This window comes from Megalops cyprinoides, chromosome 19 (assembly GCF_013368585.1).
Source record: "Megalops cyprinoides isolate fMegCyp1 chromosome 19, fMegCyp1.pri, whole genome shotgun sequence".
NCBI classification, from domain to species: Eukaryota; Metazoa; Chordata; class Actinopteri; order Elopiformes; family Megalopidae; genus Megalops; species Megalops cyprinoides.
In genome coordinates, this window is record NC_050601.1 from 25936049 (window position 1) to 25961379 (window position 25331).

The 25331-nt window shown below is 43.3% G+C and overlaps 3 protein-coding genes across 3 annotated transcripts in view; all 3 read left to right on the top strand.

Moving 5' to 3' along the window:
* The window catches only part of LOC118794163 (serine/threonine-protein kinase SMG1-like), a 47550-nt gene extending 45826 nt beyond the window's left edge, over positions 1 to 1724 (top strand). The window contains exons 61-62 of the mRNA XM_036552343.1: positions 134 to 240; positions 408 to 1724. Coding sequence (XP_036408236.1) covers positions 134 to 240; positions 408 to 485 — 185 coding nt within the window. The 3' untranslated portion in view covers positions 486 to 1724. The remainder of the gene's footprint in view (positions 1 to 133; positions 241 to 407) is intronic.
* A 2804-nt stretch (positions 1725 to 4528) lies between these two features.
* LOC118794428 (ADP-ribosylation factor-like protein 6-interacting protein 1) lies at positions 4529 to 14878 on the top strand. Its single transcript, XM_036552678.1, has 6 exons — positions 4529 to 4718; positions 8189 to 8322; positions 9121 to 9240; positions 11808 to 11925; positions 12887 to 12971; positions 14551 to 14878. Exons 1-6 carry the CDS (start codon positions 4683 to 4685, stop codon positions 14667 to 14669), a joined length of 612 nt encoding a protein of 203 aa, XP_036408571.1. The 5' UTR covers positions 4529 to 4682; the 3' UTR covers positions 14670 to 14878.
* A 3458-nt stretch (positions 14879 to 18336) lies between these two features.
* On the top strand, positions 18337 to 24591 carry LOC118794778 (40S ribosomal protein S15a). Its single transcript, XM_036553044.1, has 5 exons — positions 18337 to 18391; positions 19182 to 19319; positions 19975 to 20054; positions 20167 to 20252; positions 24460 to 24591. The coding sequence occupies exons 2-5, from the start codon at positions 19187 to 19189 to the stop codon at positions 24551 to 24553; spliced, it is 393 nt and encodes a 130-aa protein (XP_036408937.1). The 5' UTR covers positions 18337 to 18391; positions 19182 to 19186; the 3' UTR covers positions 24554 to 24591.
* The last annotated feature ends 740 nt before the right edge of the window (positions 24592 to 25331 follow it).

Here is a 25331-nt window from a genome sequence, read left to right on the forward strand (position 1 = left end):
GTGTTATGTTGCATAAATGAGTGTTAGAGGAATAAGTGTTGCGCCAATGAGTGTTACACCAATGAGTGTTATGTTAATGAGTGTTAGGGAAATGAGTTGACAGGATGTGGTGTGCATGCTGTATCTTACGCAGCTGTCCAGGAGAGGAACTCGTATGCCGTGAGTGTGTGGAAACGAGTGAAGGCCAAGCTGGAGGGGAGGGACATGGACCCCAACAGGAGGATGAGCGTGACTGAGCAGGTATGAGCCACCAGAACCAAGTGACCATCCTCAGTTCAGCTTTCAGCATGTACTTTAACCATGTGCTCACTGCATGGAACATTAATCCAGCCAGGTCTGTGTAGGTGATGCCAGTGCCTCAGAAAGGCCTTCACCCTTTCACGAGACCCCTCTATTTGTCTTCACAGGTGGACTACGTGATCAAGGAGGCCACGAACGTGGATAACCTGGCCCAGCTGTACGAAGGCTGGACAGCCTGGGTGTGAACGGGGAACGCCAGGAGATCTGTTTTGGTCCAGCGAAGGGTAGAAATCCACCAGGATCCACTGGGTCTGGGGCGAGAGGAGCCACAGAGTACCGTGGGGTAGGGGGGGAGAGAGCGAGAGAGAGCGAGAGACAGAGAGTGCAAGCAGGGAGGGGGATGGGGGGGGGGAATCTGAATACCCTCCCCAGGGCCTACACCTGATCCCCACGGCATGGCAACACCCCAAAAATGGGCCCTGAGTCCACCTCCTCAGGATGCGTGTGTGGGGGACTGCTGGAGATATGGGGGGGGGAGCGAGGAGGGGGGGGGGCGAACAAGGCTCCCAAAAGCTCGAACTGCCCCGCACAAACACCTGCGCAAAAGCCGACCGTCAAAACAAAACAAGCCGGGGTCCACTAAACGGACTTTGTAGGAAGCACAAGCCATGCGTGTTTGATTTTTTTGCCCTTCCCGCCCTTGGCATGGAGAAGCAGGCAATCGGCACGCTTCTGGACTACATTTTTGGCAGAGACGGGGAGAAAGGGAGCTGCAGTTCCTTCTGAAAAGCCTCTGTGCTTTTACTTGGCGATGGCGGTACAGCGGTCCCTGGCTTCCTGCAGAGAAGGCACATAGGAGCAGAGGGTCAGTGAACCCCTTTTAAAGCCAGAGGCCCCGAGAGAGGCTGAGGGCAGATTAATCCTTTCAAAAAAAAAATCCAAAATGGTGTGACCGAGATTACTTTTCCTTTGCTCTCAAACATTTATCAAAATGGGAGACGCCCTTATTTTACAAGAGCCACTAAAAAGAAGAAGGTTCATCTCACACAGAAACTCCACACTCAAACATAGGAAGTGTCTAAAGTGAAGGCAGTTGTGATGGATTCAGCTGTTGTCTGTTGTAGTTTAACATTATGGCGGCTTGCATGGTTGTACTTCAAAGTTGGCCAATCCATTGTCTGAAGTTGTGTGGGCTGACTGAAGGATTAAATAAAGATGAATGCCAGGTCTAATGAAGACTGAGAGATCTTGGCTCAGACTTTTTCCTTGATGTACATCTCTAATCTGTTGTGTACAGTAGAAGTTTTCTCTCCTGCTCCCTGCTTCTTTAACATCATTTAAGCAGACTAGTTATTGACCTCTTTTGGCTTGTCTTTATTAATATGTATTGCCCTTTATGGTTGAGTTTTACTGACCTAGTCCTTCTAGTTTTACAATTTTTAGTGGGAGAAATTCGTAAACAAAACAAACAGTGATGTTTTTGGTGACAGTGCAAAGTGTTGTTTCTTAATGGTTTTATTAAGTTTTGTTTGATGCCAAATAAATGTAAAACTGTCCTTGGTTTTGCCCTCATCTTTCTGTGTGCCTGTGTGTCTGTCTGTGTGTGTGGAGGGCATGATTTTGTTCCCTTGGTTTATTTTTCAAAAAATAAAAATACAACATTCTGGTTGATAAAGAAGAATAATGTTCAGAATGCACTTGGAGTTTCAAGCTTACAACCATTCAATGGTCCAGCTGATTGGATAAATCTTAACTGCCAAGACAGTGGTGTATGGAACCTTAGACAAATCTTGCTGACTCAACAGTATTATTAGTGCCTGCAACTTAAGACAACTGTGAACATAACCATCAGTGGTATAGGCCTGCTATACCTTCTGTACCTATCCTAGCTAACTTAATATACCTGGCTGTTGTCTGTTCCTGAAGCTTTGAGGAAGCTACTAAGCTCACAAAATATCTACTAATGTTGTACCTGAGTTCTTTGTCTTTATATAAGGTCAGATGGCTCAGAGGTAGATGTTTGTAAAAATGTGGATGTCATAATCAATGTGGTCATTTCTGTTGAAAACCCCAAACATATAAACCTGGTGTTTCATAGGTATGGGGTACATCCTCCCAACCCAGTGCAGCTGCTAGAGCAGGGAACAACAACCTGTGGCACTTTTCCCTGTGCATGCATGCAGGACGTGTTGCTTGAGTAGAGACCATTGAATGTGAATACAGTCAGGAAGCAAGAGCTATTGGCAAAAGTGCTCGTAAAACATTTGGTCTATGAGCTCCCGGTGTGTTGCATTTTTGGGTAATTAGACCCCCACAGATGTAAAGAGGGGTGTGTTAGTAAGTTAGCAACATCTTCACATTGGTGTATAGCCAACAGAGCACTGCACTAGGATTTTCAATGGAGAAATTAAATGGACCATTCAAGCAGGTCATGCAAGGGACAATTCCTAATTCTTTTTCAGCTATCTCTCAAATAATAAATAAATTAGAAGTCCGTTAAATATTAATTTAAATAATCATTTAACATGATTTTGTGTTCAAAACAACTGGCATCCCAGTTTCTTCTTCAGTTACTTAAAGGTGAAAATCTAGGGATTTTTTAAGCGAAAAAAAATCCACATTACAACTATGGTTAAGGAAAGGCTAGAAATTATTTTAAGAAATATTTAATGTAAATGGACTCATCAGCTTCCAGGAAATCCAACACATTTATAATTTACCATGTTGATTCTATACCTACAACTACATGCAGCTGTGAATGCCCATGGGGTCCCATGGGGAGCAAAGCTATAAACATCCAATAGTTAAGATTATGAGAGACAGGCACACTTCTAGACGACTTACATCTGATACCTATAAACAATTACAACAATCTACACAGAAACCATTATCTCTGCCTGCTTTGTGGGAGAAAGAGCTTACACTTTATGAGTCATAAAATGAAATACAATATGGAAAAACATTTTGGTGCATGAAAAAGCCCAAATCACCAACTAATTAATTTTACACAAAAATTATGTCATATGGGTCTTTGTGACTCTCCATTTTGTGAGTTCTGTTTCCAAGGGGGCCTAGGTAATTTGCACCATGTCCTATGGGAATACCCTGATGTGTCCGAGTTTTGGGAAACGGTGACTAACTCTAGTGTTAGTGTAAAATATGTCTGGACCCACACCAGTAAAAATGATGATTGTCCAGAGAAGGATTCCACCTCGTCTTTCAGGAAAAACAATGACTGAATTTCCAAAAAATGTACACACAAAAGTTGTCCACTGCCAGGATTCACAGAGCAAAAGCTTCTACTTGGATAAATGCATACAAACATTTCTAAACTCCTATCCCAATCGTCCACATAATAATCTTTGGTTTTTATTTAATATTCTAGTTGTAACCAATGTATTGTTTTGTGAAGAGTACTGTGACTGCAACAAATGTTAACAGAGCTGTGTGTTCTTTACTACATGTGTTCTTTACATATATGTGTTGATTGTTTTCATGGACGGATTCAGTATTTTTCTATTTATGGTTTCCCCTCAAACTAACAGACTGGTAAGCACCTTTATTAGTTGGTCAATCACCTGTTCTAGGCCACACTGAACAGCTTGTTCTTAATAAATCCGCAAATTATTCTGGCCAGAGATGGCTGTACAAGTTGTTCGCAGGGTGGCTGGCTGGATATGAACAAAAAGTTGGAGCATGCAGTAGTTTGCTATCCATCTTCTTTGTAGAACGCACCCCCAACAACACATTTATTTCAATCAAGCCAAGTTAACAGAGTCACAAAAAGAGGGGGTTATAAGTGTACCGCTGTACTACAAGTCTCCATACCTCCAAGCGAAGTAAATTTCACCATTTCCCCTTTGCCCGGAATCAGTTCGTTTTCTTGATAACGCCCTTTTCTTTAGACAAATAAGATGTTTTGTTTTTCATCGAATTAACCAATCAAATAACAGTACACGCCAAGAATTTTCCGTATGTTATGACAGGGCAACACAGACGACAAAAGATCTCACTACCTGGACTCTCGTGTTAAGTGATTTTGACTTGTCCAAACAAGATTTAAATTAGTTTATGAGTGCCGGAAAAAAAATCGTCATAACGACAATTAGCTTTAGGTTTGCGTTTTACTGGTATGTTTTGACATAGCTTTGAGTGTCGTCTTGGCTGGCACTGAACTACTACTCCCATAACACTTTGCGTTGAATTTCTCGTCAAATATTCTCGGTTATGATTGGTCAAATGAGAAGTTATGACCAATAAATAGAAAGTGCGCATTATGTGCGAAGAGGAAAACAACTAATCCTGGAACAGTGTATTTGACAAACGCAACCTACCGACCACAGTAGTGTGCGGACTGTGGGCAGAGAGATAGGCGAGGGGTGTGTTTGCTGCAGGCTTGCACCGTTGTAAACATAAAAGGCCTAACGAGAGGTGGAATAGATATGGCTGAAGGCGATAACAAAAGCGCTAATCTGCTTGTAAGTATCGCTAAAATTCTTGGATTTCAATGTCTGATTACTTGCTAATTTCGGTGGCGAATGCTTAGCTTGACCTTGTTAGCTGCGTTTTCTAGTTAGACGCGTTAGTTAAGGCCTCGCTAACTAGTTAGCTGGACATGTAGCACACTGATATTCATAACATGACCTTCTTTTTTGGACCTTGTCAGTTATCCACCCAGCTAAAATTAATCTTACATAGGAATATTCTATGTTGAAATCCTTGCTTGACGTTTGATTTGAACAGTAAGTAACGCTATCTTAGCAGTTGGCAGCTTAAGCGGAATACCTGCGGTTTGAAAATGTAGCGATTACGAAATATTTGCATTAGTTTAGAGCCTGGCTGTTGTACGATGAGCTCTTTCTGAACAAGCAGCGTGCCTTTTACGTTAGTACAGGATTGCTTAGTTAGCTAATATACCCTTTAACATGGCAAGCTAGCCAAATTACAGCCTCATCTTGCAGTGTTGCAAACTATCTAGCAAGATAACCTAGTAAGCGCATTTGGCAGCGGTGTTTCTGACTCCATTTAACAGGTGCTAACGTTACTTAGCTTCGTACGCTGCCTCTAGTCTAAGTGAATAAGGTAGCCGGCTAAATTAATTCTGCGGCTGCTGTGCTGAGGTATCTTATGTTGTGAGCATTTAGCCATGTAACAGTAGTTTACATTGCATTAGCTCCAGACATATTAGTTGCTTGATAGTCATTGATCTGTACTAAACATAGCTCGACTAGTTAGCTATACTAACAATAGCAAATTATTTCCCATTTAGTTCGAGTATGGGGGCTGGTTTGGGTGCTGTTTAGCTAACTAAGCAGACGATACGGTTGATATCATCGACTGACCCAGCTAAGTTATTTTCTTGATATGATCGGCCTCAGTCTTTTTTTCGCCGTCAGTTGCACAATCTATGTTATCCTATAGTCTAGTGTAATAGGCCCCTTTTGTCCCGGAATTGGTTACCTTAATAGTTAGTCTTAATATTAATCGTTTGTCAGAGCTGCCTGAGGCCCATCTGCATGTTCAAGGACATGGATAAGGAGCGTAAAGTACATTCTTATGTCAGCTGCCCTTCAAGCAAGTCCGACCCTCTGTGATACGCATTTCTTCGTGCATTTGAATGCCAAAAGTCGGAAGATCACCATCCGCTTATTGCAAACGCGAAAATTCGCACCAGTTGTTTAACTAAAAAGTTCATTTCCAGCAGTTTTCGTGCATGTCGCATGTTTCAACAATACACGCCCAAAGCAGGAATAGCAGGGTCCTTTCGTTTACGAGGTAGTTGAGAAACAGTGTTGTGCGGTTTCACATTAATTTATCACTGAAGGAAATCGTCAGATAAATGCAACACGCACCCGCTTTTTGTGACTTTGGCAGTTTATTCACCATATTTCTCAGCACAGGCAACGGGCTTGGAGATAGCAGATGAACCATGATAAAGCCAATCTCACTGTAATTCTAATGTCGACATTGTCCTAAAGTTGCCGTATATAGTTATACCTTATTTCAACATTTGCGCATTATATTTCAGATTCGTTCAACCCGTGGGCACATACGTAAGGTAAATGGATGTCTTAGACCAGCGAACCAGGTCCGGTTGGATATTTGTGTTCATAACAACTGACGCTTACTTGTTTTCCACCGAGAGAAAGTAGCTCCTTTGAAACCCATGGAAAAGCCTGCAATGTCATCATTCCGGGAAACCAGAGATGCCACTGCAAAACTAGAAACGTTTTAGGTTGAGGTGGAGCTGCAGAAGTGAAACGGACAAAAACCAGGATCTGTACATATTCAGTCGTGGACATAGTGTTGCAGGGCAAGCTTAAGAAGCGCTTTGTATTGTGCTTCATAGTTAGCAAGACAGCATTTAGGAATTGATAGCATTTTAATTTATGAATCATACACTCTGTGATATAGGTTAGAAGAATAAGCAGTGCAAAAACAGTGTTACTATAGCACATATATGGGGGCTGTATTTAATGAATTATCAAATGATTTCTGGTCAAATATGCACTACCATCGCAGTGTGATCAGTGTTTACATGTATTGAAACGAGTAGCTTGAATTGGGTTTAGAGATATTCATTTTTACATTTTTAGTAGCTTGAAAGAAGAAAAAGCCAAGCCAGTAGGTCCAAATATAGCCATCAAAATGCATGTGAGGACAGAGGTGAACAAGTCTATGTTTAACCTTACAATAACTTTTACCTAGTTATAGTGGAGTGCTGTATTCTTTTTCCATTTTTCCTATTGTTCAAGGATTTCTAGAGAGAATAACTGGGAGCTTGCATTCTTTTCCTCTGTTGTTAAACGCAAACAGAAGAGATTTGCGTTTAAAGGTAACTGATAACCTTGTTACACTTAAGATGTAAAATATTACTGGTGGGGAAATGGCTTACAGTATTCTCAGGGTAATATCATTTTGGTAAGTCAAAAACAAGATTGCACTGTTTGTGTTCAAAAGCACGCCTGTCACCTTTGGAGGGGGAAAGAAAATTCCCAGAAAAAGGCCTTTCAGATTAAATTTGTAGTTCAGTGCCTTGGAACTGGAAAGAGACGTCGTCACACTGCACGCCCTTGTTTCTGCAGATTGGCCCTAACGTAGCCAGGTAATTGAATCTGACTAAGAGGAGCATAGCACGCCTGCCTTGGATCAACCTGGGGTGAACCTGCCATTTAGAGGGCCCTGGGGTATGGGGTACATATCAGTTCATTTTGACACAGTTACTCTCCGATGTCAGGAGTGACATAATGCGCCACCAGTCAGTAGTCAATAACTGGAATGTTTTAATATTTTGAATTGTCATTGAAATGTTGCAGAGTTTGTCCTCTACCTCGGAATAGAAGTTGTTTGCCATTATGAAACCTATTTATTTTTGCCCAAGCCAAAATGATTTTTCCTCTTGAAGGGACACTCTTTGTCTCCACCAACCTCAGAAAGCCATTTGGAGTTGAGAGAAACAGAAGTATTATTGCATCATGTTTTGACCTTTTTTGAATGGCTAATTTAGTTGCTGATGCTGGGGGCAACCTGGCATCTGTCTGAAATGGACAGGATCTTCTCTGGCCTGAATGCTGGTGCTTGGATCCAGTGCAGACCCCACCCAGGAGAAGATGGCATAGTAATTAACAGGACACTCTATCTGCCCACATGCTCTGAAGACCGTACACGGTTGCATGTTAATTGCAAGTGCAATTGCTCCACAACATCCCTCTAGGCCATTTGCTTTGTACACAAACCAGTGCTTCATTTTGGGATAGTTTGTACAGCAGTCAAAGTGTGATGTTCAGCTACATACATGTATGTATGTTAAGGAAGGAGGGGTTCATTTAAATAAAGAGGCTGTGTTCTGTTCTACCTTTGTGAACATGCTCTGTTCGGGTCTGGAATACTGTGGTTTAAGTGCTTTTTTAATAAGGGCTCCCTGTGTTTAACCCTTTCCTGCCTGCAGGCCCAGGAGACAGCACAGCTGGAGGAGCAGCTGCAGGGATGGGGTGAAGTGATCCTGGCCGGTGACCAGGTCCTGCGCTGGGAGAAGCCCTGGTTCCCCGGGGCCCTGATGGGAGCCACCACTGTGCTGTTCATGTGAGTACAGCACACCTGGCTCTGCCCCCGGCACCTTTCATCACCTGTTCATTGACCCCCTTTTCACACTGGTGGGTGAATCAAGGATTGAATCAAACAAGACAGGTTTACTCTCCGGCCAAAACGTGTTGGCTTACTCCGGTTTCCCACTGAAATCTGTAGTATTGGCAATGTCAGAGTGAAATGAGTGGGAGCAGGATTCTATGGGAAAAATGGGAATGGAGCATTTACATCTTGGATCTGTAGAGTCCCTGAAAGCTGTTAACAGGGTCAAGGCTCAGCAAAAAAAGAAAATCAGTACTGAAATAAAAATGCTGTGTTGCACTTCAACTTAATCTGTTTCATGTTCATTGATTTAGGACAAGCCATTCTTCTTTAGCTGTTACTCCAGTGTGTTCATACATCCTCCATCCCCTCCACCCACCCACCCACCTGTTGATTTGGTCGCCATATCTGGCAACCTGGTGGCAACAGCCCTAAACTGCAGTAGTGTACATGTAAAGCCTGAGCAATCAAAAGCACACCCCCAGTTAGCACACAGTGAATGTTTCTCCTTAAAACTCAAGATTTTTTGGATGAGATCGTGATTGGTTGGGAAAATGGGTTGGGGAAATTGGTAAACAATGCTCCTCCCTGCGATTATGGGCAGCCCATGCATACTTATGTCAGTTAGGCACACAGTCGTACCCAGATGTCTATAAGGCCAGTTGAGTGATGCAGGCTTGGTGCATGGCTGGTAATCACCTGTCCAGTCTCCGTCCTAGTCGGCATCACCTGTCCCTCTCTCTGAACTGGCAGGTTGATCTATTACCTGGACCCGTCGGTGCTGACTGGCGTGTCCTGCGGCGTCATGATTCTGTGCCTGGCAGACTACCTGGTGCCCACTCTCGCCCCAAGGGTGTTCGGCTCCAACAAGTGGTGAGTCCCATCTCTGGGAGGGTGGGGTTGGGGTGACTGACCCTCGCTTGGTTGAGTGGAACACAGCCCGCATCGTCGCGGTGCTTACAAAATCCGAAATGTTCCTGGGCGCTGTGACTTCCAAGATGGGACTGGGTGCTTACCTTCGAGGGTTAACACAGGGCTGTTCTGACTCAAGCTACAAGTGACATGCCTTCCAGCTTTCACCCAGAGAAGTTAGGGATATCCCCTTTGAGGGCACAGTCGAGCAATACAAACTGTTAATACCTTGACAAACCACATAGGACTGGGCCTGGTTTGAAGAGACCTTCCAATGAGGAGAAGCCCCACCCCACTGCTCAGACTCCTTTGTGACATAACAGTACATTGTTTGCTTCTGTCTCAGTTCCAGACTGAGTTTACCCTGAAAAGTTAATGCTTGCCAGCTGACTGGCGCCCAGCACACTTCCAAGAAGTGGATGTTGAAAGTCATATTGTTCAGCTGAGAGCTCTCACAAGCTGCTGTGGTAGGGTGAATAACTGTATAGACAATGGTTTGACAACTGAAATCTCCTGATTAAGATCTTCTGATGGTGTGTCAGCAATTTTTCAGAAAGCTTCTATCATTCTCACAGCACAGGGTAACATGGATAAAATTAGGCCCCAGAATGTGTTTTTTTTTTTTTTTTTGTTGTTGTTCTTAGTCTGTCATTTGTCGTTTGTGGAAGTAAAATTGTAAATGTACCGTGTGTTCGAAAAAAGGAGCATAAGGAGCGTAACTTTAGCATCTCTACAGAACAGTCTGATGACCTTTGGACAGCTGCAGCTCTCGTGACTGACTGATCCAGCCTCCATTAACACATCCAGGTCTTATTTGGCTCTGTGACGGAATAAAACCCTGGAAACATCCTTAGTTGGACCCACTGAATGCTTACAAGTCAGCCCTTTAAGAGTGATTCACTTGGTATTTCTTGACACAGTGATTTTATTGAAAGTTCCCTTGGTTATATTTGCAAATATTCACTCGGATTTTCACAAATATTCACATATTAACTGCTGACTGTTATTATTTTTAAAGAGAGTAGCTCTGTGTGCTGTTTAAAGCATTTCAAGGTTAGCACCTCTTGCAGGGCAACTTGGCCCCTAGCTTTGCTCTGTCTGCAGGGCCTTGTTACAGCGAAAGACTTAACCACCCAGGTTGGATTATCTTGAATAATCTTTGACAGGACCTGCTCAGCCCCCCTCCATTTCTGACTGTGTAGGTGGTTCTAGAGTGAACTCTTTCTCAGCCTCTCATTTGCACGCTCTCCCAAGTCTGAGTCAGGGTTCTTGGTTGATCTCAGAGCTGAACAGCAAAGTTTGATTTCCCAAGTGTCCTTGGTCATAGATCAGAAGTCGCAGTCTTATCTTACAACGGCGCTCTGAGCCTGTCGTGCATTTGACATTTAGGGGACGGTCTTTACGCTGCGGGTGGTGGTAGTGGAGGAGAGGGAGGGGTCACGGGGTGAGACTCCAGGCCATCTCTCTCGCTCGCTTTCCTCTGGGGCCCATAAATCTCCGTGCTCTCGGGTGACGGTGTGCAGTTGCGGCAGTGTCTCATGTCTTGTACCCTGCAGAGGACTGACTCAGCAGCTGTCTGCTCCACCCCCCCCTTCTGGGGACACACCCCAGGGAGTTATTCCTGCGTGTGCATGCACGTTTTTGGCCCCTGACCACAGCTATGCTAGTGGCCCATATTGCCATCATATATGTTGTATATGGTTTTGCCGTGAGCCGTGTAAATATCCCCATTGGACTAGCAGCCTCGTGAATCACAGAGGGCCTTGCCAATCACCGTCCCAGCAACAATGTGCTGAGTCACCAGGCTATCCGGAGCGACACAGAAGGGTTGGAGAAAAAGAGGATTTGAAACATTGTGGCAGGGGGATCTTGAGTAACTTGATTCTAGACAATGCCATGTCCACACTTTGTCAACATTCATGTCAGAGACTGCAGAGGTCAGCTTTCAAAAAAAATCACTTTAGTGGTACAGTTCTCATTTATCAGGGTTGGAATTCAAAATGAAAATTTCAGAGAAAAGTTCAGTATTTGAAAATGAACCACTGGGAAAGCATTTGGTTACAAACAGAAAGACAACACCAAGTCCACGACCCTAACCAGGGTGCATCCAACCAGTGGCTTTCCCTGGGTCTCTCTCAACCACCCTAGATGTGTGCCTGAACCCATTTGAGAACTTTGAACGAATAGACGTGACCTGGAACTGTGGAGAAGCAGTGCCTTTGGTGGCTCTTTGTGATAAAGATATGCACAGATACTGGAGGGTGGCATGTCAGAACCATCACAGTGCAGCCAGAGCAGAAAGCCTCCAGATCTGTCTACAGAAAGAAACTTTTTGAGAGTGAAGTCACCAGGAATAGGGCTTGAGGATTTACAAACAGAAAATGAGGCCCTTCTCTATATGTTCCCTCCATTTCCAAGTGCTTTAAGACAAACGCTCAAACTACATGTTGTTCTGAATTTAAATGATGCTGCTTGGTGGCTCTAAATGTGTCTGGCTCCGTTGACCAAATGTAAATTGTTTCCTACAGGACGACCGAGCAGCAGCAGCGCTTTCATGAGATCTGTGGAAACCTGGTGAGGTCCCAGCACAGCGTGGCTGGCTGGTGGAAGCGCCTCTTCGCCCTCAAGGAGGAGAAGCCCAAAATGGTAAACCGGGAGTGGGGCGGATGTTTGTTTTGGCACGTGGCTAATCAACAATGACGACATTTGTGCACCTGAAAAGGCTTACTGGTGGTGCAGGAGGGAAAATGACAAGCTGAGGGAATGAACAAAGTGTCCTGAAGTGTGAATCATTACATACTTTATTCACTGAAAACAAGAGCTCACTCTTGGTCCTACCCTTCCGTCAGTTTCCTTTAGGGCTCCAGCAACAAATGTCTGAGGTTCAGAAATGGATCAGACACTGTGGCGGTTCTAGCCTCAAACGTTAGTGACCCAGTGGGTGTCTTAGGAATGCTTGGCAGCAAACAGTAACTTGTAAGCTTGGCCTGTGGAAGGATCTGATTGCAAAGTTGAAGCCTGCAGGAATTGGCGGAAGGCTTTCCTTGTTTGCGAGCCTTTGTTTTCTAAAACAAAAAGGAGTAGGTGATTCATGCAAGAAGTGTGTGTGAATGGTTTGGTCACTTAATGTACAACAAATAAAACTGCTCTAACTATCATTCTGATGTGGGTAGATTCTGTGATGGGGTGGGGGGGGGGGGGGGGTGAAGGGGGCTATAGGGCAAACTGAGAAAACCACTTTATTCATCAGGCAAATTCAATAGGAGTTTGCCTTGCCTAGGATCCCAGGTTTAACTTAGGCACTGACTGAAAGGTAGCCTCAAAGCCCTCTGCAGTCTGGCACTTGTGGAACTGCGTGTCTCTCTTAAATACAACTAGGTTGTGGGTCTTGTGTTTACAGCATAAAGGGAGCCCCCTACTTTTCCATCTCACAGAGTATCTTGTGTTCTTCTAGACTTTAATGCCTTGCACTGAGACCTGCCTCCTTCAGCTAGTTTGTATTGTTTATAAAGAGTTATGTTCGGATATAGAGCAACTTTGTTGTCACTTTTGCCACCATCTCTAGCGCTTGTGCAGTGAATGTACGTGTGACTTCCTCTTTCCCCAGTACTTCCTGTCTGTGATCAGCAGTCTGGTGGTCGTGGCCTGGATTGGACAGCAAGTCCACAACTTGTTCCTGACCTACCTGATTGGTACGTAGTGTGTGCACTGGGTTCCCCTCCCCTGTTGAAGGTTTTGCTGTTTTTTGGCTCTTTTGGGCAGGTCAACCTGTTTTATTTGGGAAGAGTGTCACATGGATGCCTAGAGCCAGGAATTCTTGATAGCTGTTTTGTTCTTTTGGATTCTGCAAAAAAAAAAAAAAAAACAAAGCATTTGAAAAGCAGCCTTTTCAGTAATCGAATACCTGTGACGCAGTGTTTCCCATGTTAAATTTTTATTTATGGTTGTAGCAGATTTCTTGTTGTTCAGTTCACTTTTAAAGCCCTGTTTCAACTTGTTTACTACTTCCTCTGTTTTCTGTCAATAATCTGAAATGCATTTCTAATTGTGTTCTGTCACCCAGAATGCAACACTATGAAAACAAATTGTGGGTTTATCAGCAGAAGCATGGTATAAGATAGCCTCCCTTTGCCTGGCAAACGCTGATATCTTTTCCCCTGTCTCTCTTTGCCAGTTCTGTTTAAGCAGTGTTCCAGAGCTGAAATCTATGGCAGCAATCCCCAAAATGGTCTCAAAGTCAAGCTTTAGTCAGGTAGCCCTTAGGAAAGCCAACATTGCTTTTTCTGTGAGACCGTGGCTTAAGTGAGCCACACTAAGTGTGAGCTTCTGAGGCATTGTTGGTGGCAGTGGGATACGTGCATCGCTCCCACTTCCTTGCATCTCTCACAGCTTGTGGCTATTTGAAGCACTGAGTCACACAGTAGCTACGCAGGCCAGACCTGCCAAATCAAGCTCAAATAAAGAGGCCACCAAATATATCTGCCGCTCGTATTACTTTATCATCTTACTACAAATTTAGAAAGGAGAGTCGGGAATAATCTGCCGTCCTTCAGCAGCCAGAAAATTGCCAGCTTGGGGGCAAACCACCATTCACGTTAATATAAAGGAATTTTCCTGCCGTTTTTTAATAGGAAATTCAAATTATAGAAATTGAAATTTTAATTATCAAAGATATAAAAAAGAAAGAATAAGTTTATTTTGTAAAGTAAATTGGAGAATTATTTCCCATAACATGAGTTACTGCTGTTTGTTTTTGAAACAGAGTTCTGCAATCCTGAGCTCTGCCCTCAGTGGGAGGTGTATTATAATTACGTGAGCACTTCGTTTGAGACCTGTTAAGATACCTCTCCCAGGAGTGTTCTGACCCATCTCTCCCAACAGTCTCTGAACCTCAAACAAAGAGCCATAATCCCATGGCTCAGGCAAAACAAAGCATACAAGAATTTCAAGGTCAGCCGCATGAATCACTTCAGAGAAATCCGACCATTAGTCAGTCACAAACAGGTCAAGCCAGGGGATTTGCTTGAAACCACAAAGGGTTTAAGAGAAGCTGTGTTCCTGGTCTGACCTGCCTTTCTTTCTCTCTCACTTTCTTTTCCTCTCCTCCACCTCCCTTTCTCTCCTCCCCTCCCATTCCTTTTTTTTCTCCTGCCACCTTCCATCTCTTTTTCTTTCTTTCTTTCTCTCTCCCTCCACCTCCCTTTCCTTCTTTCTCTTCATTTCTCCCTCTCTCCTGTCTTTCCCCTCCTTCTCCCTCCCTGCCTCCTGCAGTGAGCTTCCTCCTCCTCCTGCCCGGCCTTAACCAGCATGGCATCATCACCAAGTACGCCGGCATGGTCAAGCGGGAGATCAACAAACTGCTCAAGCAAAAGGAGAAGAAGAACGAGTGAAGTGATGGAAAGAGCGAGAGAAACGCAACCACAGAGTAAACTTTGCCGCACCCCTCCCGAACCCCCCTCCCCGCCTCAGCACGGACGATTGGAAACGCCCACAAACAACACTCCTGTTGTGTCACCAGTCCCGCCCGCTCAGAGAGCGCCAACGAGGGTAGTGCTCACACGGACGCACTCCTCATTCCACTTCACCAGAAAAAAAAAAACGCAGCGTCATGCTGAAATGACCTTTGACCCTTGTTCTTCCAAGCATTTAATTGTCTATATTCAGTTGTTTAGCCCCTTCCTTATATGCACATATATCATGCCCACAGCTCCTAAAGCTTTACTGCTGTAGAGCCATTCCTAGTGTCGAATATAGAGCAAAAAGTGCAACTGCGACTCAGTAATAGCAGGCCAGATTGAAATGCATTGGGTCTACATGCAAGTGATATGTTATTTTCTAGCTGATTTTGGAGCTTGTGTATGTGTGTGCATGTGTGTATTTTTGTTTCATTGACTGAATGACTGGGATGGATAAGGCACACCTTCTGCCCCAGTAGCAGTTAAACCCTCACTCCTGTTTTAGCTGTGTCATCCCTCTTTCGTTACAATGCACTGACACCCACAGAAGAAACTGGACCCGTGTAAGAACCTGCCTCTCTCAGTGCCACACGTGCCGATGGGGGAGGAGTGAGTGAGCCTACTTACCTACTGCTGTACTGATGGAGTGCCGCGCTGTGCCATGCTGCGCCACGCCGCGGTCTCCATCGTCTGAATTGGAGCCCTGCTGATTGGCTCGCCCCAGAACCCCTCCTCTATAGCGTGGGCGAGTTCTGTATATACGCCTGTCCCTTCTACCCTTCACTTACCTCGCGTGCATTTGACCTCATGTCAGGCTGTGTCCCTGACCTCTGACCTCTGACCTTATTCATTCATTTCACCTCTCCTTTTCTGACGTCTCTATTCAAATATTAAAGTCTGATTAAAATAATGTTACTCTGAGGTGTTTTTTTGTGCATGCTTGAGTTTCACAACAGGTACATCTTGGCCCTTGGCAATCTCATACCTCTCCCCACGCATTTACATACAACATAGTTGAAAGTTTTGATGACAGTGCACTGGGGTTTATTGCTTTATTTGTATGGAATGCCCACAGTCTTCTTGGATTCAAATGCCCCATGTGACACATCTCAGGTAAATAGTTCATGAGCATATTTTCAATGGGAAGGGAAAAGCAAAAGGCCCAACATACCACTTAGGCATGCATAGATGTGAAGACACACCCAAGATCTGTAAATCTGATTAAATGCAGAAGTGAAAAAACAACTATTACCTGGAGGATATATGACGTAGCTCCCGTCATACTGTTCAAGGGTGGAATTAATAAGGGAGGTCTTGTTCTGCAATTCTCAAATAGTGTAGGAATCAGTCCCCTTTGTGACGTGTAAGGGCGTATTATATTGTATAAAGGTACTCGTTCTTGTTCTGCAAGAAAAATGGTTGTGTATACATGGGAAAGTTCTTCCTCACAAGTGGTGTTCATGGGGAAACCGTAACCCAGTGAAAGTTAATGAATACCATTTGTAAATCGGCCGTGATCAACCAATCAATATATCTGATATGTTAGAGTCTGCAATTTAGTGCTCTGCAAGATGTCTATAAAACAACTACAACAAAATGACTATAAACTACAAAAGATGGACAAACTAAATAATTACAAATGAAAGAATTTGAAAAGGTGAATGGAAGGTTTCGTGGACTCAGGTGCAGTGACACAACAGCCATATATTCAATACATTTGTACGAGCTAGGAAATGTGTGAATTAACTTGATCCTGGGTCAATTTTCAAAAACACCTAACATTTTTTCAGAAAGCCTAGTTTCAAGCAATAAGTAAACACTAAATTTCGATTGTAAGGTGAAGTACAGATCATTATTCCTCAGTGCTACGTAAAACACCCAAAGGAACAGACAAAATGGTACATCATGAAACATGAAACCCAAACATTACGGCCCTGAAATCACACTCCAAACACTAAGCTGTAAATTAAGTCATAACCACAGCTCCTTCCTTCTGGTCGCAGGTTTTTAGTTCCAAGTTGTAGAACAAAACGATACAAAAACAGTTTTGTTCCAGCAGCCATCACACATAAGACAAGACAAGTATAATTGTTACTTTTTTTTCTTTTCAGTTTTATTTTATTTATTAATTTTAATCGATTGAACTCTTTTATTGACAGTTTTATTATCTTGTAGTACACTTTTAAATGTCTTAGGAAAGAATGGACCCCTGAGAACTTTTATGTTATGTTTTATGTTTTATGTGTTATGGTCTTTGTTGCCTGTAGAGCAAGTGTGAAGATGAATGATGTATGACAATTGTCTGTCTGTTACTACATGTGTGTAGGACTCCTTACTGCAAACCAAATCTACCTCTTGGTACAAATAAAGTAACCTGAACCTGAACCCTAATCAACTTCAGTGCTTAGCACACACGATGAAAGCCAATAACAACATCAATCAAAGGTAGCTAATTAAAAGGGAATAAAAACTATGACCTATTTCTACAGTGGTTAGAGTATGGATGGTGTGTCTGTATGTAGCCCTGGAGCAGCTGTGTTCACCAGGATGATTGGAGGATCGCTTTGCTCAAGCTTAGAGTCAGGGGAGGGTGGGGTTTGGGAGGATGGCATGTTCAGGCTTCTTGACTTTGTAATTCCCAGGGCTGGATATGGAGCACAGGTGAGCCACAGGATACATAGCCTGCCTTGTTAACTGTGGCCACTCTATGGCACCAGCTTTGAACCCTGCAATTTTCACAGACTCAAATGGTGGTCTGGTGGGGCATGTGGTGTCACTGGTGCTGGTCCAAGGATCTGGATGGCCGAAGGAGTCAGAGCTTCAGATGACTGTGGCATGATGCAGTGGGATGTCCCCTCTCTAGTCCATCTGTGACTGCCAGGTAGAGAGGCATGAGAGATAGTTTCTGAGGTCTCTGATCACGAGGTTATTGAACTGGGTCAGATACATGGAGTAACCTTGGACGAACCTTGTATCCTTGAATAAACACCAAATTCCTAAATGAAAAGATATATTGCGACACCTCGTGTTTCATTCGTGTAATGCAGTCTCTTTTCTCCGTGGCTGCCTTGGTTGCTAATGTTGCTAAAAAGCTACCTGCTAGGCTATTACCTAATCTTCTGATAACCTGTAACATGGAGGAGCTTGAAATTCAATATGCTGCCACTTAATGCGATTAATATCTGTTCTTTTTTTGCAGGCGCATAGAGAAGCATGTAATGTAGTATAGACAGTCATCTGTAAATTAATGGCATTGTCTTGGTGTTGTCTGGACATGCAACTTATTAAATGTTTCAAAGTATTAGCAGAACCATTTCTGTACTGTATTTGCTTATGCTATCCAACCCTGTCAACTAGCTAACAGTAAATTAGTTAACGCTCCCTAACACAACAACATAACTTTAATTATTTGGCAGTGTGCTAGGCGGGTAACTGACAACAAAAGGTCCTTCCCGGCGTCGTTGGTTTGGTAACTACCGTATTTTCTTAACAAACGAACCCTTTCCAACGTTTTACCCCCACCTACTACCATACCACGCCTCACAACTAACATCAACTCTCACGTGACGTCATTGCCCGACCGCGCGAGAGTTCACTTTTCCCAAAGTGCACTGCGGTCTCTCCTTCCTTCCTCTCTCCGCCATATTGCAGAACTGGTAAGGTTGACTGAAATTATTATCCCCTTTCAATCCCATCGATATCTAAGTCATCCGAGCCTTTACCAGACTGCTTGTCCATAAAATAGAAAGCTGTAAAGCACACACGTCAGGTGGTTAAGTTCTGGAGTTAATAGCATTGTTATTTTTAAGATAACGACTCACTAATTTGGAGGTGTACCGGTCATAGTGCATTGCACTCGTGTGATGAGGAATTCTATCCCACATTAGTAGAAAAACTTCCATAACTACTGTCTGTTTCGATTAGAGCCCTCCCTAAAGTTTCCAAAATGCCCGGTTTAATTATGGCTACCTTCTGGCGTAAAGCAGAAGGAAAATTGATCGCATCAGAAGTCGGTTTGCTGTTAGCCTGATGCTAAGTCCCCCTACCTTGGCGGTAATTGATGCAGTTCGCTAAGTGGGTGGCAAGATTGCTAAGTACTTACGTTTTTAAGCAGACAAATTCGACATTCGTTTCATTGCTGTACTACCTGTATGCTTGTTGTAGAGCATATCACATGAACACTATCGAAGTTGGTGCCTCAACTCATTTCTGGGCACTGCTTAACTGAACGTAGATTCTTTAGGTATGGCGTTTATCACCGCTTGTGGTGATTTGCTAGTGTGGCTAGTACTAGCTAGCTAGATTGTATTGCTGGTTTAGGGTATCAGTATTGTTGTCATAGATTAGAAGTATACACAGCTAGCGATATAGATACATTCTAGATGTTTAGCGATCTGTAGTGGTTGTAGTGTACTTGTTAACCGATGCTGTCGAATCCTCCTCCAGGCATAATGGTGCGCATGAACGTTCTCGCCGATGCGCTGAAAAGCATCAACAATGCAGAGAAACGTGGGAAACGGCAGGTTCTGATCCGGCCCTGCTCCAAGGTGATAGTGCGTTTCCTAACGGTCATGATGAAGCACGGTGAGTAGACCTTCGCTAGGTCTGGATCAACGATAGCCTTCGTAAGCCTTGATGCTTTACACCAGAAATGCCTTACTTGTGTCCATAAACCTCTGTTCTTTCCTCTAAGTTTTTGGGTGTGGGCTACTCTGTCAGGGCATGATTTCTGGGCTGATTTATTAAATGTGTTGCTGGCCGTTAACTATACACATGAAGTTGGAGATTGACAGAGCAGTCACTCTACTCTTTAGATACAAGGTTGAAATTGGTTGAAAGATGTTGGATGTTAGACTTTGGAATAGTGTTGGGTTGGGCCTAACCAGCCATGTGAGTACATGGTCTTTATAGTATCCTGGGTAACACCAACCATACACTTTCCTAGAGGCTGCAAAGAACCCTCAAGGCACCCTTAGAGATAGTGAGTGAGGCACTGCCTCCAACTGCAGGATACAACCTCTTACCCTTGCACTCCCTTTATATGTATTACTATGAATGGTGGGCATTCACATTCATCTCCAGCTTCTCTCACTGGGGAGTCAGGGAGTGTTGAGCATCAATTCCTGTAGAATGGAAAAACTCAAGCTCCAGTTAGTTCAAACATTAAGAGAAGCTCTTACCTGTAGTTTAGTTCCTTTCCTCAGTGTTTGAGCTCACGGCTAAAATTCTGGCCTTGCAGGCTACATTGGTGAGTTTGAGATCATCGACGATCACAGAGCTGGGAAGATTGTTGTCAACCTCACAGGCAGGCTGAACAAGGTAAGAAAATAGCAACTTAAGATGTTTTTAAACTCTGTAGTTTCTTTGAATGTTTAGCCTTACTCAAGAGATGTCTTTTCCCTCCCTTGCTCTCTCTCTCTCGTCTTGGTAGTGTGGTGTCATCAGCCCCAGGTTCGATGTCCAGCTCAAGGATTTGGAGAAGTGGCAGAACAACCTCTTGCCTTCTCGACAGTTCGGGTGAGTGCATCCTGGTCGCCTCGCGACAACTTTCGAGGACCTGTTCACCAGTGTATCGAGGGGGGCACTTGTGTGATCAGTGTTTAGCTGGAAGACCGTCCTGTGGAGTGTTCGTTGGAAACACCCTGGATAGCAAGTGAAGCATTAGTTTGAAACAAAAAAGTATGCTGTTAAAACCAGCAGTAACCAGTTAAACTGATTTTGACTGGTTATGTAGGTGCCCTTAACCACTTCCATGTGCGTGAAGATTTGTCCTTGCATCTCAGTTTTTCAACTGTCCCCTTTGTTTAGATTCCTTGAAACATGATCAGCAAAGATGTTTTAGATTTAGAACAGCAGCCTTGCAGTGAAGCGGCAGGAAGCAGGGCTCAAACCTGAAGGTTTCAGGTTCGATTGGCATGGTGACCACTGCTGTTGTACCTTAAAGTAGTTAACCTCAGCTGCCTTAGTAAATATCCAACTGTTTAAATGATAGTGATAATTATAAGCTGTGCAAGTTGCTCTGGATGAGAGTGCCAGCTAAGCAACTGTAATGTAAGTTGTGCTTTCAAGGTGCGTAGAGGCTGAATGTGTTTTTTTTTTTTAATGTCTTAGGCCATGGTTCAGTACAGTCAAGAGTTTGCACATGTGTAAAGAGGTTTCATTTACAGAAGGCTTTTCAAGTCATCAGTTCCATCATATGGAAACCACTCTGTTGCACAAGTACAAACACTGTAGAGTATGAACAGTCGGAAGTGAGTGTACATGGATTTGAAGCACGCGAGTTGAAGTAATCCATTCTGAAGTGATGTTTTGAATCCCCAATTGGAGTGTGCTGTTTTGCCAGTAAGGTTTGATATATTCTGTAATAGCTGGTTATCCGCTGTGCTGTTGGCTTACATTGTTGCCTTGGTTGTATGGAAACATTTTATGCCCTTCCTCTCAGGAAAGCAACAAGTACATTGTCATACCAATTGTCTGCCAAATGAATTCATTTATACTGTAGTATATAATAGTCCTTATAGCATCTTGGGGTACTTATGGATGGCGTTTTAACTGTAGACTGATAGACATACAGTTGCAGCCAGTTAAGTGACAGATGGCTTAGTGATGGTCTTCAGGGGAGTTCTAGGGGGACAGTCAACGGTGTCCTTGTGATTGTGAAATGAACTGGGAGCTTGATGGGCTGTGTCAGTTACTGTGGGCAGCTTGTGCCTGCATAGAGAGGTCTCTACACAATGCTGATTTGGACTGAATTAATTTCAGCAGTGTCATGTGTAATTTTGCATTATCTACTGTTGGAAAAAGCCACTCTGATTTTCTTTGGGTCACCTCGGATTTCTTGTCAATTTGTTGCTGTGGAGACGGGGGGGATGCTGCTAAGTGAACATGATTAGGTACTGGCCTGCAGAGAGGTGGTAGCAGCTCAGCGCAGGGCCGGATAGAAAGAGGTTTTTTAGATTTCTCTGCTTAGCGAACACGGTCTTTCCTAATGATTTATCAGAGATCTGTTCGAAAATGTTGACTGATAAGATACTGCTACAGATACCACTGCAGAAGTAGCCAATATGCATGAAACAACCGTAAAGCTTAGAGCTGGACCCAAATATTAGTCTATTCGGATATTTGTTCGTTTGGTAGGTATTTGGTTTTCAATTTTGGGATTCGGATTTTTTTTTTTTTTTTTTGCTCAATGTAGGCTATCAATAAAGGTGAACTGCAAAATACATTTTGTCAGCACATTCTTGTACTACATTTATACTTTTTAATTGCACTGTTAAAATGTGGAAATATAAACCATCTCAGCTTGAGTGCCTGACGTCCCTCTCACTCACAGCAGTGAACGTCACGGTGATGGGAAATAAAAATTAGCCAGTAATCGCCTAGTTCCTACTTTGGGACTCGATCAGAGGGTGTAATGGTTTCGACCGACCCCTAGCTAAGTTTGTCACCCTGGAAGGATGCTAGCTGCAGCGATGCCATGCTGCTCTCTGCTTCCAGTGGGGCGTGAGACCATTTTTAAATACCGCGGCTCCATAAGTAATGACGGCGATGTGTATAGGATGGGTTGAATGCAGAGGACAAATTTCATTTCAATGTATGTGAGTACTGAGAAATGACAAAAATTATTGGTAAATATAAATCTTAAGTCTTAAATTTGTTGGAGCTAGTATGCGGTTTCTGCGCTTCTGTTTGACAGCACTTTGTCAGGCGTTCTCGGATTTGGAGCCTGTTATGAGCATTTGTGTAGGTCTATAATTTATCCATGATAAGAAAAATTCACAAGCTGTTATGTCACAAAAACTGCATAGATAGGACCTTGTTCGACCAAATGCCTCGGGATTACAAACATGCATAAAACGCACTAAACCTTTTGGAAAATGTTTATTAACAAATAATAAACAATACTGTAGAATAACAATCCTTAAAAATTAATGCCTTTAATTTAACCGAAAGACATGTGTTGCTGCGCTATGCCGTCCATCTCAGCTGACAACGGAGAAATGTCTGGTTGAGTTCTTCCCGAGTCATGCTCAGCAACCCCCGCCCCCCCCACAAAGGCCAAAGCTTTGAATATTCGCTCTTGATTACTGCCGAAGCTCCAGTGCCCAAAAAATGGTGTTGGGGACAGCCCTAGTAAGGCTGTTTTTCAGATTGACATTTCAGATTTTTTAGGTTTTTGAGTCGTTTTTGAGTATGCTTTCAGAATGATGTAACAGAACCATGATGCACATTAAGTTTGGAAATTGGCACCAAGGGAAAGCCAGTTTGTGAATCTGAAACATGCACAGTAGAAACGTGACCAGTGAGTTCAGCTGGGGAGCTTTTGCACACAGCAGATGAATAGCTGTAATGCTGTCTTTTGAATTCCCAAAAAATGTTGGTGCACTGAATTGTGTGGCAAAACTGCTGCTTTTGTTTTACCTTGTCCTTCCTAACCGTGGCACACTGAACTGTAGCCCGTTATCATTGTTAAAGTTTTTCAGAGATCAGTTTATTGCCACTTACTTCCAGGTGGCAAATCTTGTAGCACAGCCCATATTCATAAAGATGGGGAGGTAGATGCTGAGTAGTTGAAGTCAAGATCTTGGTTGAGTTTTGATTGGTTGGTTAAGTGATGATTGAAACCAGGTTACAAATTGTGTACTACATAACTTGCCACTGAATGGTGCTACAGTACCATTTTACTGAATAATCTGTATAAAATGTTTGATCGTGGCAGCCATGTGACTTGATGCCTTTTATCTCACTTGGAGTGACATCAGGGTCAATATTGGGCTGTTAAAGATGCTACAGATCACTTTCACAGTTAGCTTAATCTTTTGTACCAAAAAAACCTGACAGATGCTGAACACTGCTGATAGTGTCCAAAATCTGCAACTGCGGAGCTAAACATCAGACACGGTCAGTAATCAGCAGATGTTGCAGTCATTAGCCAAAGCCAGTGTTACCTCTGACAGCTGGCAGTATTTTTCATGTTGATCCAACTGATCAGCTCAGTGCTGAGACTGAGTGATGCTGCCAGACAGGTAAGGTCAGAGGTATGAAGGTCGCAGGGCTTTGTGGTGACTGAGATTTAGTGGTAATTGCATCATGTGACCCTCATACATATGGTTGATGGGCTTTCTCTGCATATGATGCCTCTGAGATGGTCCTAGTCTGGTGCGGGTCAGTAATTGATACCCATGTGAATCAGTATTTATATCCTTGGCTAAGTTAACTGAATCATGTATATTCTGAACTAATACCTTTGCTGATGAATTTGTTTGGCTGTGTTGGTTACTGATGTACAATAACATTACTTTTCATATTAGAATATTTTGGGAGTTCCTGTATTGAATATTGGAATAATTTATCCTTGTCCCTCCCTCAAGTGTCTGAAACGCTAGTTTTTCTCTAAATGACTCACTGCAGAAAGGAGCTTGTAATTGTATATTCGGACAGTACAGTTAGTATTAATGAAGACTTATGCGGGGTTCTCAGGCTTTCCTTCCTGAATATCGATGAAAATCACTGGGTTTTGTTTTACTGGTCTTTTATCAGTATGCATCAGTATCAGTATCCCAGTAAGAATGCAGTGCCCTCATCGTTTAGTGTTTGTATAAACAAGTGTTCCAGCTTCATTTGTTTTGGTGCAGGGGTCTGAACATAGCTGGTAAATGTAGCCTTGATTCTGATGCAGCCAATAGGTTGTGCCTTGATGCTGACCCATTGTTTTTCCCTGCAGGTACATTGTGTTGACCACCTCCGCTGGCATCATGGACCACGAGGAGGCCAGGAGGAAACACACAGGAGGAAAGATCCTCGGCTTCTTTTTCTGAACATGTGAAAATGCGCAAATAAACCAATTTCCACTGGACTGCGTCTCCCTGTTGTGTGCTGATTTATTCTACAGAGGATTCTGCTGTGAAAATTCATTGTTGCCGTTCTGAAAAGTCCCAGTACCAGAGTCTGTTTGCACCATTTTGCATTTGCATTTAGCTCTTTATGAGCCAGTTTTTGGTTGTAGCATGAGCGAATTTAGGGATGGGTCCATGGGTTTAACAGATTTTTCATGGGTAGAAACCGGTTAGTGACATGACAAATCAAACAATGATGGCTGATTGTGTAGTGGAGGGGGAGTCATGACAACAGTGGGGATGTGGCAGAAAAGCACTAACTACAATAGAATTCTACTTTAATTACATAGATGCCCTCCCACCCCCTTCCTGATGCAGAACTTTGGGTGTTGCAGATTTTAAAATTGCTGTGGCTCAACACATGAACTCTGGTGCAACTGAATCAGGTAAAGCAGTTAAACGGGAGTTTGTTAGGTTGTGCTGAGACACTAGCTGCTTGGATTCAGATCCCAGTCATCAGTCACACTGAACAGCCAGTGGCTTTGTGATGGAGGCTGATAACAGTGAGGGTGTTAATGCCTTAGTAAATCGGTGTTCCCAGGTGCTACTTCAGATGTGAATGAAGATGTAATTACAACCACTACCAAGACTTTCCCGCCTGCCAGCATTGGACTTATTGTTAAACTGAAGTTTTAGTCAGGTCCATCATGGACTTTTCCACTGTGTTCCAGCTGTATAACACAGGGGTATCAGATCTACC

Excerpts from the sequence above, each read along its gene's own strand:
- LOC118794778 (XM_036553044.1), top strand. The coding sequence starts at position 19,187 with ATGGTGCGCATGAACGTTCTCGCCGATGCGCTGAAAAGCATCAACAAT. Across the intron at positions 20,055-20,166 it reads TCACAGGCAGGCTGAACAAG|TGTGGTGTCATCAGCCCCAG; the intron begins GTAAGAAAATAG and ends TCGTCTTGGTAG. Across the intron at positions 20,253-24,459 it reads TTGCCTTCTCGACAGTTCGG|GTACATTGTGTTGACCACCT; the intron begins GTGAGTGCATCC and ends TTTTCCCTGCAG.
- LOC118794428 (XM_036552678.1), top strand. The coding sequence starts at position 4,683 with ATGGCTGAAGGCGATAACAAAAGCGCTAATCTGCTT. Across the intron at positions 4,719-8,188 it reads ACAAAAGCGCTAATCTGCTT|GCCCAGGAGACAGCACAGCT; the intron begins GTAAGTATCGCT and ends TCCTGCCTGCAG. Across the intron at positions 8,323-9,120 it reads GCCACCACTGTGCTGTTCAT|GTTGATCTATTACCTGGACC; the intron begins GTGAGTACAGCA and ends CTGAACTGGCAG.